This window comes from Teleopsis dalmanni, chromosome 2, assembly GCF_002237135.1.
Source record: "Teleopsis dalmanni isolate 2A chromosome 2, ASM223713v2, whole genome shotgun sequence".
In the NCBI taxonomy this organism is placed as follows: Eukaryota; Metazoa; Arthropoda; class Insecta; order Diptera; family Diopsidae; genus Teleopsis; species Teleopsis dalmanni.
Genome location: NC_051847.1, coordinates 172,630,714 through 172,648,179, shown reverse-complemented (window position 1 = coordinate 172,648,179; position 17,466 = coordinate 172,630,714). Strand labels below are relative to the sequence as shown.

The following is a 17,466-nucleotide window of genomic DNA, read 5'->3' as shown; positions in this document are numbered from 1 at the left end:
TGGCAACGTTATTTGTTTTGTACATTTTTATTAGTAACAAATATAATATTAATATTATTGTAACTTAGATTATACTACCTGCGAAGATTTATGTATCTATTTACTGATACGCGAATCTATGATAAATATTAAAAAATTCTTAATAATATAAAGGGTTAGGCGATTGAAGTGTTACAAATTACACAGAGATATGTTTGTCAAACTGATATTGCCAACTACGTCAAATTCATATGAATGACAGCTATTTATATTGTTTACAAATTACCACAAGCATTTGCGTCTAAGTTTTATAGAACTAATATTATTCGAAATGGAATTAATAAATAAGTGTGATTGCATTATATTTGGTTGGAAAATTACAACTAGCTATTGTGCTTGAGCTCAAATATCTCAATGTGAATAAAATGTTTGTGTATCGTACCTTAAATCGTTATAATAGCTCAGGCAGAGTCACCAAATGCTATAGTGGTGGACGAAAAAAAACCAGCAACATTGCCTAAAATGGTTCGGAAAGTGAAGGCTCGACTTAAACGAAATCCACGTCGTAGTACTAATCAAATGGCCAAAGAACCGATAATATCTGAACGAAGCATCTGACGCATTTTCCAAAATAAGCTCAAGGTAAAGCTTTAAAAGTTCCAAGGCACAAGATCTTGCACCAAAGCAACAAAAAGTTAAACTCGAATGAGCAAAGGAGTTGTTACGCTGGGCCAATTTGGAGAGCAAGTTGAGAACTAAAAAATAAGCCAGTTTCGATACGCTGAAGAAAGCTTTTATTCAGGAATAGGCCAAAATACTGGAAGATCACAGCCATAGTCAAGACAAAAGGTGGCCACATCAAGCTAGAGTGAATGGATTGTGAAATTTTAATTATTTTCACAAATTTTTGTAATTTGAATCAATAAAAAAATAATGTGATCGCTTGAATAGGTAACACTTCAATTATCTAACCCTGAATAATAAACTTGCATTCTTAAAAAATAGTGGCACAGCGAACCTGATTTCTAGGAAGTCAATTGGAACGCATACATACTCGTATGTATAAAAACTGGTTGATACCTGCTGCCCAAAAACAAAAAAAAAAATTATTACTATGTAGCAAAACGCAGTGTTAAGTTATACACTAACAATGCTATGTATTTTATCTGTTATGTAGGCTGATTTACAATTTTCGAAGATTTCGATTTCATGAAGGTCTTCCAGGAATGTAACGGAACAGAAGGGCGAGGCAAGAAATGATTGATTGTTAAGTGTTTTAAAGTATGGCTTGTGTAAGTTAGTAGGGTAGGTATGATAGTATGTACAATATTTATATCAATTGATTTAATGAAATACATTTTCTTTAATAAAATAAATTTTGTCGTCCTGAAAAGGACGGATTAATTGATAGTTAATTCTCCACGTATATGTATTCGTATTTTAATAAATAAAATAAAATAATTTAAGCCTTCTTTTCTGTTTTCTTTGGCAAAAGTACAGCCTGAATGTTTGGTAGTACACCACCTTGTGCAATTGTAACACCAGACAATAATTTGTTCAATTCTTCATCATTACGTATGGCCAACTGTAAATGACGAGGAATGATTCTTGTCTTCTTATTATCGCGTGCTGCATTGCCAGCCAATTCAAGAACTTCAGCAGCCAAATATTCCATAACGGCAGCTAAGTAGACTGGAGCACCTGCACCAACGCGTTCAGCATAATTGCCTTTACGCAATAATCGATGAATACGACCAACTGGAAATTGTAATCCAGCACGATTTGATCGTGACTTTGCCTTGCCTTTAACTTTACCACCTTTACCACGACCAGACATAGTTGAGTTGAGTTTCTAGTAGTTGAGATTTATAAAAATTGGATCTATTTTTTTTCAATCCTTTTTTTTAATGATGCCGACAAATTATCTCATATACTTTTTCTAAACGCAATTTAAAATAAAAAATTGCTTTAAACTTTCGTTTGAAAAATGTTTATATAGAAACGGAAATTGCTCCAAATCGACGATTAAAATTTAAAATCAGAAATCATGCCACCAAAAACTAGCGGAAAAGCAGCCAAAAAAGATGGAAAGGCTCAGAAAAATATAACCAAAAACGATAAGAAGAAGAAGCGCAGGAGGAAGGAGAGCTATGCTATCTACATTTATAAAGTGTTAAAGCAGGTCCACCCCGATACTGGTATATCATCGAAAGCCATGAGCATCATGAACAGCTTCGTGAATGACATATTCGAACGTATTGCTGCTGAGGCTTCGCGCTTAGCACACTACAATAAGCGCTCCACCATTACTAGTCGGGAGATTCAAACTGCTGTTCGTCTTTTACTTCCCGGTGAACTGGCTAAGCACGCAGTTAGTGAAGGAACAAAAGCTGTCACTAAGTATACTAGTTCCAAGTAAATTGCGTTATATCAAACAAACACCACTTATTCAAAAGGCCCTTTTCAGGGCCACAAAAATATTCAATTGAGTTGATAATTTATCTATATTATAAATATGTATAGAGCCCTGAAATTATTTACGAAAACTGACAGGCTTATCAACACCGCGTTATTGAATCTCAGAATGGTTACAAGCTCCTCGGGGAGGTATGCAGATCTGATAAAGTTATAAACAATAATCCAGACAAGGCGTAAAGAGGGGTTAAGAAGAAACCTCGTAGTTAATAGAAAGTAAAAGTGCTCAAGTGCACTGACTCAACTAGCCTCAACATAATAATAATATAAATATGATATATATTTTGTTTTTGATATTTCTTTTAAAAGGCTACTGATAGAAGAAAAAAATAAAAAAAAACTTTGACAGTCTCTTCATGAATTATCAGCTATCGTTTGGTTGTTAGTGAATAAATGATTCAATCAACAAATTAATTTCTGTCGGTTTTGAGGATCTTACAGTTTTTTAATCATGGATAATATAACCTGCTAAATAGAGTTAACTCTTGAATTAACGAGTCTTAATCCTTATCATCAGTCTTAGTACTATCATCGCTTTTAAATTGATATATTCTATATTTACATTCGTGCTTTAAATTTGAAAACATAAATATAGTATTTGTTCCTTGTCATTCATTCTATGATACCATACAATTTCATGGGATAGATAAGCTCTTTTACAACTCATTCCTTAAGCGTTCTTTTAGTAAGTTCAAGTCTTACATTATGGCTTCTGATGCTTTCTGCTTACAGCAAAAGAAAAATAAAATATATTGATTCAATTAAATGTTATGACGTGAAACATTCTATGTCTAATGATACACTATATGATACTAATAATAGTATACATATGATGCTAATATTATACATATTAATATATGTTATGCTACTTCTAATAGCAATGTCTATACTACATCTATATGATATAATTTATCATTATCTCTTTTCTTTGAATAAACTTACTATGCAACAATTGCATTTACATTTTGCTTATTTTATTTTCGTAGTCAAAAATAAGCAATTGAAAATAGTTAAGCAATTTCAAACCCTGGATAAGTCATGTCATTTATTTATCTCTTTTCTTTATATAATTTTGGTCCTGAAAAGGACCGATTTTTGTATATTTATAAAATTATATTGCTTCCAATCTTAAGCACGTTCTCCACGAATACGTCTAGCCAATTGAATATCTTTTGGCATAATTGTAACGCGTTTGGCATGAATTGCGCATAAGTTAGTATCTTCAAAAAGACCCACTAAGTATGCTTCGCTAGCTTCTTGAAGAGCCATTACAGCAGAACTCTGGAAACGTAAATCAGTTTTGAAATCTTGTGCAATTTCACGGACCAAACGCTGGAATGGCAATTTGCGAATCAAGAGCTCAGTACTCTTTTGGTAGCGACGAATTTCACGTAAAGCTACAGTTCCTGGACGATAACGATGTGGTTTTTTCACACCTCCAGTAGCTGGTGCACTTTTACGTGCGGCTTTGGTAGCCAATTGTTTTCGTGGTGCCTTACCACCAGTCGATTTACGAGCAGTTTGCTTTGTACGAGCCATAATTTATGAGATATGTTACAATATGGTATTTTAAAAAATAGCGCAATTGAATAGCTCAATTTTCTCATCATACCTGGATGTTCTGTTTCAACTATTCACATGTTTTAACATTCATTGTTTCTCATATTGCTTATTCTTTTTGTTTTGTTTTCTTTTGTTTTGTTTTGTTTTACTCAATCTTTTTCATATCTTTCATAGTGCTTATGTTTTCTATAAATAGTCGTCAATCATCCGTCGTCACTTCATTTATTGTTTGAATTTGAATTCGAACGGTTCTATCATATCTATAAAAATTTAAATACAAAATGACAGGTCGTGGTAAAGGTGGCAAAGGATTAGGAAAAGGTGGTGCTAAGCGTCACCGCAAAGTTCTTCGTGATAACATCCAAGGTATTACGAAACCAGCTATCAGACGTTTAGCTCGCCGAGGCGGAGTTAAGCGTATTTCTGGTTTGATTTATGAAGAAACTCGTGGAGTATTGAAAGTATTTTTGGAAAATGTGATCCGTGATGCTGTTACATACACAGAACATGCCAAAAGGAAGACTGTTACAGCCATGGATGTCGTATATGCTTTAAAGAGACAAGGCCGTACCTTATACGGTTTTGGAGGTTAAGCAAATAATCAATTATTGATTTAATAATGCAATAATATATTGCCCAATGGTCCTTTTCAGGACCCAAATAATCTTACACTTAAAGAGATAAATTTACATATATATGTGTTGGTATTTTTCTAATATTATAAAAAAAATAAAATTTATTATTAGCTTGATCGATTGATGTCTGTCGAGTATAATTGATAATTAAAATGATCAGTTTAACAGAGTCCAAAATATTTATTATTATAATTCTCAATTTCTTTGTTACATTAGCAGTATATATGTGGACTAGCTTCTTACGGGCTTAATTATAATTCTCATTCAATTTTTTTATAGAATAAGATAAATAGAACTGACGTATATAAGTAATTTGCGGACTGTTAGATATTGCAGTTTGAAGTTTCCACACAATGGTGTGAAAATTTTCTCCATTCATTCCTAAGAGGTGGTTTTAGTGAATTCAAATCTCACACTGAATCTGAATCTTAATCTTAATCCAAATCCAAGTGTTCAACAAGCAAAATGATTGCGGGGAAAATGAAAGTGAAAAAAATTCGTATATGAATTAAGTGAATTATGACAATATTATATAAAGAAAAGAAATAAAAGAACTTGTTATTGAAATAAATTAGAATATTTTAAAATTATCTTTAAGTAATTTGCAGCGTCTTGCAAGTGAGTACCGAGTGTGGTGTGTTAGTTATAAATTAACAAGTGTAATTAGAAGCATTATATAATAATAAATAAAATTAGCATAAACCACTATTTTTATTTATTTAAAATAGAATTTAAAAATGAAATTAAGTGAATAAAATATATACAAGTGAGTATTTCATCAAATAAATGACATATTTTGATATATAATATTTTATGGTCATTACTATAATAAATAAATAATTGGATATTAAATATAATAGAATAAGATAAATATTTATTAACTTAAGAATGATGTGAAGTATTGCACATAATGTCTAAATAAGAGAATATAATTTTTTTAAATGCATAAAGAATTTTTGTTTGCTTATTAGAGATTAAATTTATAGCGCATTACAGAATAAAAGAATCTCTTCATATTATTCATGAGGTATTATTAAAAGAAATGATCGTGCACTATGACAAGGTATATTGTGCCCATTACTCGGGTTAGAATGTTTCTCCAAGTCCGTTTTCTTTAATGAAAGACAATATAAAGTCCTAGTCTTGAATATTTATGATCCATGAAATACCCTCCTAGGTGTTTATTCCGTTTGTGCATCAGTGGACACTACCCAAGCACATGGTATACAGTTTCTCTCTTCTCTACAGTATCTGCAGTCTGAGTTGGATTGAATTCCTAACTTCGATAGGTGATTATTCAATCTTTAGTGACCGGTCATTAATAAACGCAATAGGTATACCATATACTAAAACATTTTATAAAATAAATAAATAAATAATGAATCTTCTTTTTACACATATTTTGTAGCCCTAAAAAGGGCTGTTTTGATGAATTTAAAGTTTGATTTTTAAAATTATTTTTTTGCAGCAGTTTTCTTGACTGATGTTTTTTTAACGGCAGTTTTTTTAGGTTTTGCGGCCGCTTTAGCTTTTGTAGAAGTAGACTTTGGTTTAGCTGGCTTAGCCTTAACAGATCCAATCTTTTTAACACTTTTAACTTTAGCTTTTTCAGTTTTTTTCTTTTCAACACTCTTCTTAGCTGCCGCAGATTTCTTAGGTTTTTTCTCTCCAGATACCTTTGCCTTTGACTTTTTAGTACCTGCAGATGATGCAGTAACCTTCTTCTTCGTAACACCTGATGGCACCTTCTTTTTCTTACCCTCGACAGACGATTTAGGAGACTTAGCAGCAGCAGCTGATAATTTAAATGAACCAGATGCACCTTTTCCTTTTGTTTGTATCAATTTGCCATTAGCTACAGCAGTTTTCAAATATTTTTTAATAAATGGAGCCAATTTCTGGGCATCACATTTATATGTGGCACTTATATACTTTTTAATTGCCAACAATGAAGATCCGCTGCGTTCCTTCAAGTTCTTGATAGATGCATCAACCATTTGTTGTGTTGATGGATGAGATGGAGCTGCAGAAGGTTTTTTTACTTTTGTTGCCTTTTTAACAGCAACTTTCTTTTCAGGAACGGCAGTTATCTCCTTTGGAGAATCTGTATTTGCAACGGCAACAGCTTCAGACATATTTGCTTTTTAATATTCCGTAATATTCTTACTTATGAATATTTTTTCGCATTTTTATGGTAGCTTAGCTCACTTTGTACGAAGCGCCGAGAAGAGCGCATTTATAAAAATTTTTCATTAATACATATTTCTACTGAGTTTGAAAAAATTTTTCAACATTTATTATTAATTTTAAATAGACCAAGTAAATTAAACACAATTATTTAAATCAAATTAAGTAAAGAAGATATTGAATATTTTATTACATTCATTTTTATACTAATTATAATTATATAAAATATATAAAAATTGGTTTAAACTTTAAATTTTGTAAATCTATAGTTGAACTTGTTAATAAATTAGAATATTTTAAAGTTATCTTTTGTATAATTTATATATTAAATTATTTATTAAATAGTTTATTCAATTCTCTGTTAAATTATATATATGGTTTTATATATTTCATATATTTATAAATGCAAATTTAATAAAACACGAGATGCATAAAAACGTCAGTTTTAACATTTTGAATGCTTATGTTTTATCCTATTTTGAAATATTAACTCAATTTATATAAAAGTTTAAAATTTCAAAGCACTAATAGAAATAATTATAAATAAATATATTGTATTTTAATTAGAATATAAGATTATCACTTTTAATTATATCAAATAGTGTCTATTTGAGATTAGATATCCATCCATAATGTTAACATGTTACATTGAATTCGTTTACTTTAAAATATGTTTTAAGATTTTCTATACGTATTATTTTTAAAATTTTATTACAAGTTTTAAATAATTTTTAATCATGTGAAAAATTATTATATATAAACGTTATTAATAACATATCAGCAATTAAATTTATAGTTTTCAATATCATTCGAATATAACAACTGTACGTATCCTACTTAATAGAATTCATAAAAAAAAATTATATCTACATACATGATTAAAAATATATAAGAATGAAATCATTTTACTTTTTCTTTTATAATTATAATTTAATCATTTAACTTTGACTATTATAAGTATTTTATTAAATATGTATATTTAAAAAAAATGTTCTTTTTATTACTTTATAATTAAAATAAAATTAAAATTAGATGTGCGTATTCTAACATTTTTATAAGGAGTGATATACGACATAAAATGTTAAAATTTAAGATGAATTTTTTTATAAACTAACATGGATATGGATAACATTTAAATAGATACTGAAGTATATATATAAACTTGCGGCTGCAATCTTCCATAGTCATTCCTAAGAGCTAGTTTTAGTAGGTTCAAGACTCACACAGTGGCTTCGGATGTTTTCCATCTACTGCCATAAATCTTTTATAAAATATAGAATATTTTATAAAACTAATTCAGATACAAATTTTAAAAACTCTACCTTTAAATAATTTATCTATAATAATAAATATTACAATACCAAAATATTGAAATAGTAACTATGATAATAATAGTAAACATTTAGGCCGTGTGCGAGTTCGAGTATATTTAGGGGAAATAGTCAATTATGTCGGTATGGCAGCGATTGTTGGTACATACCAGAATTTCTAATGAGATAAATTAGGTGTTACCATTTTGAAAATTTTATAAGATGTTTAGTAAATAAATAAATAAATTTTAAAACTTTTAAAAGAAAAATAATTATTTTTTATATGTTTCCTTCTTTATATTATGAATATTAATGTTTTTTAATAATTGTATCACATTTATTTAATAATAAATACAAATATTTGGCACAAAATTATTAGTTTCTTGATTTCAAAAAGGTAATTATGAAACTTTATGCTATTGACCTGGCAACGTTATTTGTTTTGTACATTTTTATTAGTAACAAATATAATATTAATATTATTGTAACTTAGATTATACTACCTGCGAAGATTTATGTATCTATTTACTGATACGCGAATCTATGATAAATATTAAAAAATTCTTAATAATATAAAGGGTTAGGCGATTGAAGTGTTACAAATTACACAGAGATATGTTTGTCAAACTGATATTGCCAACTACGTCAAATTCATATGAATGACAGCTATTTATATTGTTTACAAATTACCACAAGCATTTGCGTCTAAGTTTTATAGAACTAATATTATTCGAAATGGAATTAAAAAATAAGTGTGATTGCATTATATTTGGTTGGAAAATTACAACTAGCTATTGTGCTTGAGCTCAAATATCTCAATGTGAATAAAATGTTTGTGTATCGTACCTTAAATCGTTATAATAGCTCAGGCAGAGTCACCAAATGCTATAGTGGTGGACGAAAAAAAAACAGCAACATTGCCTAAAATGGTTCGGAAAGTGAAGGCTCGACTTAAACGAAATCCACGTCGTAGTACTAATCAAATGGCCAAAGAACCGATAATATCTGAACGAAGCATCTGACGCATTTTCCAAAATAAGCTCAAGGTAAAGCTTTAAAAGTTCCAAGGCACAAGATCTTGCACCAAAGCAACAAAAAGTTAAACTCGAATGAGCAAAGGAGTTGTTACGCTGGGCCAATTTGGAGAGCAAGTTGAGAACTAAAAAATAAGCCAGTTTCGATACGCTGAAGAAAGCTTTTATTCAGGAATAGGCCAAAATACTGGAAGATCACAGCCATAGTCAAGACAAAAGGTGGCCACATCAAGCTAGAGTGAATGGATTGTGAAATTTTAATTATTTTCACAAATTTTTGTAATTTGAATCAATAAAAAAATAATGTGATCGCTTGAATAGGTAACACTTCAATTATCTAACCCTGAATAATAAACTTGCATTCTTAAAAAATAGTGGCACAGCGAACCTGATTTCTAGGAAGTCAATTGGAACGCATACATACTCGTATGTATAAAAACTGGTTGATACCTGCTGCCCAAAAACAAAAAAAAATTATTACTATGTAGCAAAACGCAGTCTTAAGTTATACACTAACAATGCTATGTATTTTATCTGTTATGTAGGCTGATTTACAATTTTCGAAGATTTCGATTTCATGAAGGTCTTCCAGGAATGTAACGGAACAGAAGGGCGAGGCAAGAAATGATTGATTGTTAAGTGTTTTAAAGTATGGCTTGTGTAAGTTAGTAGGGTAGGTATGATAGTATGTACAATATTTATATCAATTGATTTAATGAAATACATTTTCTTTAATAAAATAAATTTTGTCGTCCTGAAAAGGACGGATTAATTGATAGTTAATTCTCCACGTATATGTATTCGTATTTTAATAAATAAAATAAAATAATTTAAGCCTTCTTTTCTGTTTTCTTTGGCAAAAGTACAGCCTGAATGTTTGGTAGTACACCACCTTGTGCAATTGTAACACCAGACAATAATTTGTTCAATTCTTCATCATTACGTATGGCCAACTGTAAATGACGAGGAATGATTCTTGTCTTCTTATTATCGCGTGCTGCATTGCCAGCCAATTCAAGAACTTCAGCAGCCAAATATTCCATAACGGCAGCTAAGTAGACTGGAGCACCTGCACCAACGCGTTCAGCATAATTGCCTTTACGCAATAATCGATGAATACGACCAACTGGAAATTGTAATCCAGCACGATTTGATCGTGACTTTGCCTTGCCTTTAACTTTACCACCTTTACCACGACCAGACATAGTTGAGTTGAGTTTCTAGTAGTTGAGATTTATAAAAATTGGATCTATTTTTTTTTAATTGTCTTTTGTCTTTTGTGGTTTTTATTGGAGTTGGTTGTATAATCACCTTTACTCCCTTTTATTGACGAAATTGAGATGATTTCGCTACCATTGATGTGTGGTTATTTTATATTAAGTTTAATTGGGTCTCAGATTTGCATATCTGCTAGAGCGGATGTTATTATTTGAGGTTCTAAGATAAGCCAATGTTGGGTTGTTATGTGAATCTACTTTTAAGAATAGTTTTTGTGCTTTTTCTTTGATGAAAGAGTTTATTGGTTTGATGTTTAGTTCTTTTTCTATTGTACTGGCCCTGATGTACCATGGTATCTTAAAGATCTTTTTAATTGAACTGTTTTGAATTGCTTGTAAATTTTTGAAATTTGTTTTGTTGGTTTTGTTGAATGCTATACTGCCATAGCTTATTATTGGTAGTATGATTTGTTTGAAAAGCATTGTTTTGTTTCTTATGTTTAGTTTCTTATTGTTGTAAAGTGGTTTAAGTTGATTTATTATCGCCGCTGCTTGGGTTTTTTTATATCTAATATGAGCCTTCCAGGTTAATCTCTTGTCCAGAATTATTCCTAAGTATTTAATTTGATCAGCCCATGTCACCTCGACATTATTGACTCTGATATTTATAGGAAATTGTCGGTGTTTTCTGGTGATGAAAATTGCTTCTGTTTTCTCGTTGTTCATTTTAATTTTCCATTTGCGAAAATATTCGGATATTCTGTCGATGTGTTCTTGTATGATGTTTGTTACATAGGTAGAGTTGCGGTCTGAGAAGTATACGCAGGTGTCATCCGCGAAAAGCGCTAGCGAGGAAGGTTCATATTTTGGTATATCGGCCGTATATATATTATATAAGAGGGGAGATAGCGGAGACCCCTGTGGAACTCCAGCCTCTATGTTTCTTGAAGACGATGTTATGTTGTTGACTAGTACTTTAAATGAGCGATTTGACAAAAAGCTGCCTATAATTTTGGTAATGCTTGATGATATATTGAAATCATGCATTTTCGTAATCAATCCGTCATGCCATACTTTGTCGAACGCTTTTGCAATATCAAAGGAAACTAAACCCGTCGATTCTCTTCTGCTTAACGCATTGTGTATATGTTGTACCATTCTGGCAAGCTGCAACTCGCATGAGTGATTTTCTTTGAAACCAAATTGTTCATTCGGGATTATGTTGTTTATTGTTACTTCAGCCTGAAGCCTGTTCTTGATAAGCCTTTCTGCTATTTTACCCAATGAAGGAAGCAGGCTTATAGGTCTCCAGTTCTGTGGGAAGGATCTGTTCTTATTTGGCTTAGGAAGCATAATAATATGCGCCAATTTCCATCTCTCAGGGAAGTAGCCTGTTCTAAGTATGGCATTGTAAATTTTAGTTAGCTCCTCAATCGCTTTTTCTGGCAAGTTTTGCAGGCATCTATTGTTAATATTGTCGTATCCTGGTGCTGATTTCTTTTTTAATTCAGATATTATTTGTTGAACTTCATCTACCAGGCATGGCGATACAGCTTCTGTCGTGGCTGTGTTAAGAATGCTTGCAGCTCTTCTCGCAGTCCTTTCTTCGAAATCAACGTTATCGTAATCATCAGTATTATCTTGAAACTGAAGTTCTAGAGAGTCGGCAAATGCCTCAGCTTTATCTTCATTCGTGTGGTTAAGTCCATTTGCCCCGTGTATTGTTGGAATAGACACTTTGTTTTTAAGCCTGAAGTATTTGCTTAGTGACCAGAACTTCTTGCTATCATCCTCTAATTCTGTTATTAGTTCCTCCCATTTCGAATTGTTATGATGATGAATAAGTTTTCGTACTTCATTGGTAAGCTGGTTGGCCTCTCTTTTGAGAGTTGGGTCTCCTGTGGTTTGAGCCCTTTTTCTTACTCTGTTCTTGAGTCTTATCTTAGCCTTTATATCTCTTGGCAGAATGAAATAGTCGTTAGTTTTAATTGGTTTGGTGGTTGTGCTGTTGTTTAGGGATTCTTGAATTTTTGAGGTTATTGCGTTGATGCTTTGGTTTATTTCCTCGGCACATGTGAGTTCCATAATTGGAGCTGCTGAGTCCATTTGAGTTTTAAAGAATTCCCAGTTTACACATTTCTTAGTAAGGGGTGGCCTTTCAATGATATAATCTTCGACCACAAACAATACCGGTTTGTGATCTGAGTCTAGTTCATGTAGCACTTCCACATGTACGTTGAAGTTCAGAGATTTGGATATTCCTATGTCTAGGATATGGTTAGAGCGAATGCCGAAGTGCGTTGGTTCATCTGGAATGTGGAGACACATTAACTCTTCCGCTACAAACAGCTCGATTGCTCTTCCTGCTGTATTGGAGTTGTTATCGCCCCAGCTTCTATTATATGCATTCAAGTCTCCCGCTATGAACGTAGTTACATCGTTTTCTATGAGTCCTTTGAGGTCTTCTATATAATCCCTTGCTTGAGGTGGTCTGTAGACTGAGCTTACTTTAAGATTCATATTTGATTGCGTTATTTGAATTGTTGTTGCTTCCAAGTTGATGCAATTTGACGTAGTATGATGATGGGGGATTCTGTTCTTAATCAGGATGGCTGTGCCTCCTCCTTGCCGACTGTTTCTGTCACTTCTATATGTTGTGTAGTTGGGTATTTTGCATTTCATTCCTGCTTTCAAATAAGTTTCTTGTAAAAGTAACACGTCGATTTCGTTAACGTGAAGAAATTGAGTTAATTCTCCTTTTTTGTTGTGCAGGGAATTTGCATTCCAGCTAATGATTTTTAATTTGTTTGATATAGAATCCATTATGCTGATTGCGTAAGAGAATGAGCTATATTCTTAATCATATTTTGCATCATGTTTTGCATCATGATGCTAAATTCATTTTGCATGATGGATATGAGTCTATTAAATTGTTCGCTGTGATGTGCTGTTTGCTGATTATGTTGTTGATCTTCTTTATTTGAGCTGGCTACGCTAGCGTAAGATACACCTTGGGCGACCTTGTTATTGATGATTTTGGCTTGTTGAATTGAATTTTCGATTACTTTTTTTTTAATATTGACTGGGTTTTTAGGGCAGCCACCATAATTGGCCGGATGATTGCCTTTGCAGTTTGTGCATATTGGTTCGGCTTCTTTGGGTTTAATGCATTTGGAATGATGATGGTTTCCATCGCACTTGACGCATCTGGAATTCATTCTGCAATTTGTTGCGACATGTCCAAATTGCTGACAGTTGTGGCATTGAATGGGGAGGGTGCTGCCTTTTTGAGCCTCGATGCAGACTTTTAGGTGACATATTGATGTAATATCATATATTGATTTTTCTTCCTTAGGAAGTCTTATTTTGATGAGTTTAGGTTTAGAGTGAGCTCTTGTTTTGAGAAAGTGGCATTCGAGTACTTTGAAACCCTTAGCTGTTAAATCTTCTTTGATTTCCTCAGGATCGATACCTTCCAGACCTCTGATGATTATATTTATATTTTTCTCGCTTGGTAAGAAGTATGTATAGAATTCAGCTTTAATCTCCTCCAAATATTTGGTCATTTTACGATGATCATCTGTTGTGGAGGGTGTGATTTGAAAGCCGCTTCTTACCCGTTTAGCTTCATCAAATTTAATGTTTCTTTGATCCAGTGCCCTCATCAGTGCATTCCAAGGAATGTTTTCTTTTATTGTGATGGGTACTACTTTCTCCTTTGAATTAATATTGGTTTTATTCGCTACTTGCTGCATTTCGGCTTGTTGTTTGTTATGATGATTAGATCTACTATTTTTGTGTTGGTGAGAAGCGGATCTAAGTTCAATCTCTGAAGTTGATGTATGTTGTTCAACTTGAGCTGTTGTATCGTGCTCCACATCTTCCGTAATAGAATTTAATTTCATCAATTTTTTTGATTTAACTATAGAGAATTCATCATTTTTTTCACTGTCTTCTACTTCAATTGAGATTTCCGTATTGATGGAGTTTTCAATAATTTTTTCCTCGGGAGGTGTAACTGAAGCAGCATTCTTCTTTCTCTTCAGTGTTTTTTTATTAAGTGATGTAGCGCTTTGGGCGCTTAGCTGGTTCTCCAATTTGGAACACCGCTCTTGAAGTGTTTGAAATTGTTGAAGCAGTTTTGAGTAATTCTCCTGCAGAAGCTCATTGAACTTTTTTAGTTCAATGAATTCCTCAGTGCTGACTGGATTTGGAGTGCAATGATCTTGGGAAATGCTTGGGGGCACTGGAATAACTTCATTATTTGCCATTTCCATCAAATTGCTAATTACAGATGTGCCTTTCAAACTGTCAATGCACAGTTTAAAAATCACTGAACAGTTTGAAACTCACTGAACAGTTTGACAGTCACTGGAAAATCGATTTTGCACCAACAGTTTGAAAGTCACAAGTGACTCTCAAACTGTTACTTGACCAAGTGTTAGTCAAACTGTAGTACTGGTGGTATTTTATACCAAGTATTTGAACCTTGAGTGTTTGAATACTTGAGTATAAAGTTCTTGAGAGCTTGAGTGCTTGAGCACTTGAGACTTGAGTACTTGGGTATTTGAATTATTTACCACGATTATTGACTATGAAGCTTGAGGAACGATGCGTGTATGTTCTCCTAACAAAGACTAATTACGAATCCCAATCCCGTCCTTTTTGATCGTCCAATCGTCCTTTTTTTTTTAATGATGCCGACAAATTATCTCATATACTTTTTCTAAACGCAATTTAAAATAAAAAATTGCTTTAAACTTTCGTTTGAAAAATGTTTATATAGAAACGGAAATTGCTCCAAATCGACGATTAAAATTTAAAATCAGAAATCATGCCACCAAAAACTAGCGGAAAAGCAGCCAAAAAAGATGGAAAGGCTCAGAAAAATATAACCAAAAACGATAAGAAGAAGAAGCGCAGGAGGAAGGAGAGCTATGCTATCTACATTTATAAAGTGTTAAAGCAAGTCCACCCCGATACTGGTATATCATCGAAAGCCATGAGCATCATGAACAGCTTCGTGAATGACATATTCGAACGTATTGCTGCTGAGGCTTCGCGCTTAGCACACTACAATAAGCGCTCCACCATTACTAGTCGGGAGATTCAAACTGCTGTTCGTCTTTTACTTCCCGGTGAACTGGCTAAGCACGCAGTTAGTGAAGGAACAAAAGCTGTCACTAAGTATACTAGTTCCAAGTAAATTGCGTTATATCAAACAAACACCACTTATTCAAAAGGCCCTTTTCAGGGCCACAAAAATATTCAATTGAGTTGATAATTTATCTATATTATAAATATGTATAGAGCCCTGAAATTATTTACGAAAACTGACAGGCTTATCAACACCGCGTTATTGAATCTCAGAATGGTTACAAGCTCCTCGGGGAGGTATGCAGATCTGATAAAGTTATAAACAATAATCCAGACAAGGCGTAAAGAGGGGTTAAGAAGAAACCTCGTAGTTAATAGAAAGTAAAAGTGCTCAAGTGCACTGACTCAACTAGCCTCAACATAATAATAATATAAATATGATATATATTTTGTTTTTGATATTTCTTTTAAAAGGCTACTGATAGAAGAAAAAAATAAAAAAAAACTTTGACAGTCTCTTCATGAATTATCAGCTATCGTTTGGTTGTTAGTGAATAAATGATTCAATCAACAAATTAATTTCTGTCGGTTTTGAGGATCTTACAGTTTTTTAATCATGGATAATATAACCTGCTAAATAGAGTTAACTCTTGAATTAACGAGTCTTAATCCTTATCATCAGTCTTAGTACTATCATCGCTTTTAAATTGATATATTCTATATTTACATTCGTGCTTTAAATTTGAAAACATAAATATAGTATTTGTTCCTTGTCATTCATTCTATGATACCATACAATTTCATGGGATAGATAAGCTCTTTTACAACTCATTCCTTAAGCGTTCTTTTAGTAAGTTCAAGTCTTACATTATGGCTTCTGATGCTTTCTGCTTACAGCAAAAGAAAAATAAAATATATTGATTCAATTAAATGTTATGACGTGAAACATTCTATGTCTAATGATACACTATATGATACTAATAATAGTATACATATGATGCTAATATTATACATATTAATATATGTTATGCTACTTCTAATAGCAATGTCTATACTACATCTATATGATATAATTTATCATTATCTCTTTTCTTTGAATAAACTTACTATGCAACAATTGCATTTACATTTTGCTTATTTTATTTTCGTAGTCAAAAATAAGCAATTGAAAATAGTTAAGCAATTTCAAACCCTGGATAAGTCATGTCATTTATTTATCTCTTTTCTTTATATAATTTTGGTCCTGAAAAGGACCGATTTTTGTATATTTATAAAATTATATTGCTTCCAATCTTAAGCACGTTCTCCACGAATACGTCTAGCCAATTGAATATCTTTTGGCATAATTGTAACGCGTTTGGCATGAATTGCGCATAAGTTAGTATCTTCAAAAAGACCCACTAAGTATGCTTCGCTAGCTTCTTGAAGAGCCATTACAGCAGAACTCTGGAAACGTAAATCAGTTTTGAAATCTTGTGCAATTTCACGGACCAAACGCTGGAATGGCAATTTGCGAATCAAGAGCTCAGTACTCTTTTGGTAGCGACGAATTTCACGTAAAGCTACAGTTCCTGGACGATAACGATGTGGTTTTTTCACACCTCCAGTAGCTGGTGCACTTTTACGTGCGGCTTTGGTAGCCAATTGTTTTCGTGGTGCCTTACCACCAGTCGATTTACGAGCAGTTTGCTTTGTACGAGCCATAATTTATGAGATATGTTACAATATGGTATTTTAAAAAATAGCGCAATTGAATAGCTCAATTTTCTCATCATACCTGGATGTTCTGTTTCAACTATTCACATGTTTTAACATTCATTGTTTCTCATATTGCTTATTCTTTTTGTTTTGTTTTCTTTTGTTTTGTTTTGTTTTACTCAATCTTTTTCATATCTTTCATAGTGCTTATGTTTTCTATAAATAGTCGTCAATCATCCGTCGTCACTTCATTTATTGTTTGAATTTGAAT

At 32.3% G+C, this 17,466-nt stretch overlaps 6 protein-coding genes across 6 annotated transcripts; 3 read left to right on the top strand and 3 right to left on the bottom strand.

The window, feature by feature from the left end:
* Positions 1 to 1,441: 1,441 nt before the first annotated feature.
* Positions 1,442 to 1,816, bottom strand: LOC119676173 (histone H2A). Its single transcript, XM_038087407.1, has one exon. It carries the CDS (start codon positions 1,814 to 1,816, stop codon positions 1,442 to 1,444), a length of 375 nt encoding a protein of 124 aa, XP_037943335.1.
* A 195-nt stretch (positions 1,817 to 2,011) lies between these two features.
* Positions 2,012 to 2,446, top strand: LOC119683374 (histone H2B). The gene has a single exon (XM_038097034.1). The coding sequence runs from the start codon at positions 2,027 to 2,029 to the stop codon at positions 2,396 to 2,398; it is 372 nt and encodes a 123-aa protein (XP_037952962.1). The 5' UTR covers positions 2,012 to 2,026; the 3' UTR covers positions 2,399 to 2,446.
* Positions 2,447 to 4,278: 1,832 nt separating this feature from the next.
* On the top strand, positions 4,279 to 4,668 carry LOC119683376 (histone H4). The gene has a single exon (XM_038097036.1). It carries the CDS (start codon positions 4,299 to 4,301, stop codon positions 4,608 to 4,610), a length of 312 nt encoding a protein of 103 aa, XP_037952964.1. The 5' UTR covers positions 4,279 to 4,298; the 3' UTR covers positions 4,611 to 4,668.
* A 1,423-nt stretch (positions 4,669 to 6,091) lies between these two features.
* LOC119683368 (histone H1-like) lies at positions 6,092 to 6,842 on the bottom strand. The gene has a single exon (XM_038097028.1). The coding sequence runs from the start codon at positions 6,785 to 6,787 to the stop codon at positions 6,107 to 6,109; it is 681 nt and encodes a 226-aa protein (XP_037952956.1). The 5' UTR covers positions 6,788 to 6,842; the 3' UTR covers positions 6,092 to 6,106.
* Positions 6,843 to 9,992: 3,150 nt separating this feature from the next.
* Positions 9,993 to 10,444, bottom strand: LOC119683371 (histone H2A). Its single transcript, XM_038097030.1, has one exon. The coding sequence runs from the start codon at positions 10,386 to 10,388 to the stop codon at positions 10,014 to 10,016; it is 375 nt and encodes a 124-aa protein (XP_037952958.1). The 5' UTR covers positions 10,389 to 10,444; the 3' UTR covers positions 9,993 to 10,013.
* A 4,768-nt stretch (positions 10,445 to 15,212) lies between these two features.
* On the top strand, positions 15,213 to 15,654 carry LOC119683373 (histone H2B). Its single transcript, XM_038097033.1, has one exon. The coding sequence runs from the start codon at positions 15,235 to 15,237 to the stop codon at positions 15,604 to 15,606; it is 372 nt and encodes a 123-aa protein (XP_037952961.1). The 5' UTR covers positions 15,213 to 15,234; the 3' UTR covers positions 15,607 to 15,654.
* The last annotated feature ends 1,812 nt before the right edge of the window (positions 15,655 to 17,466 follow it).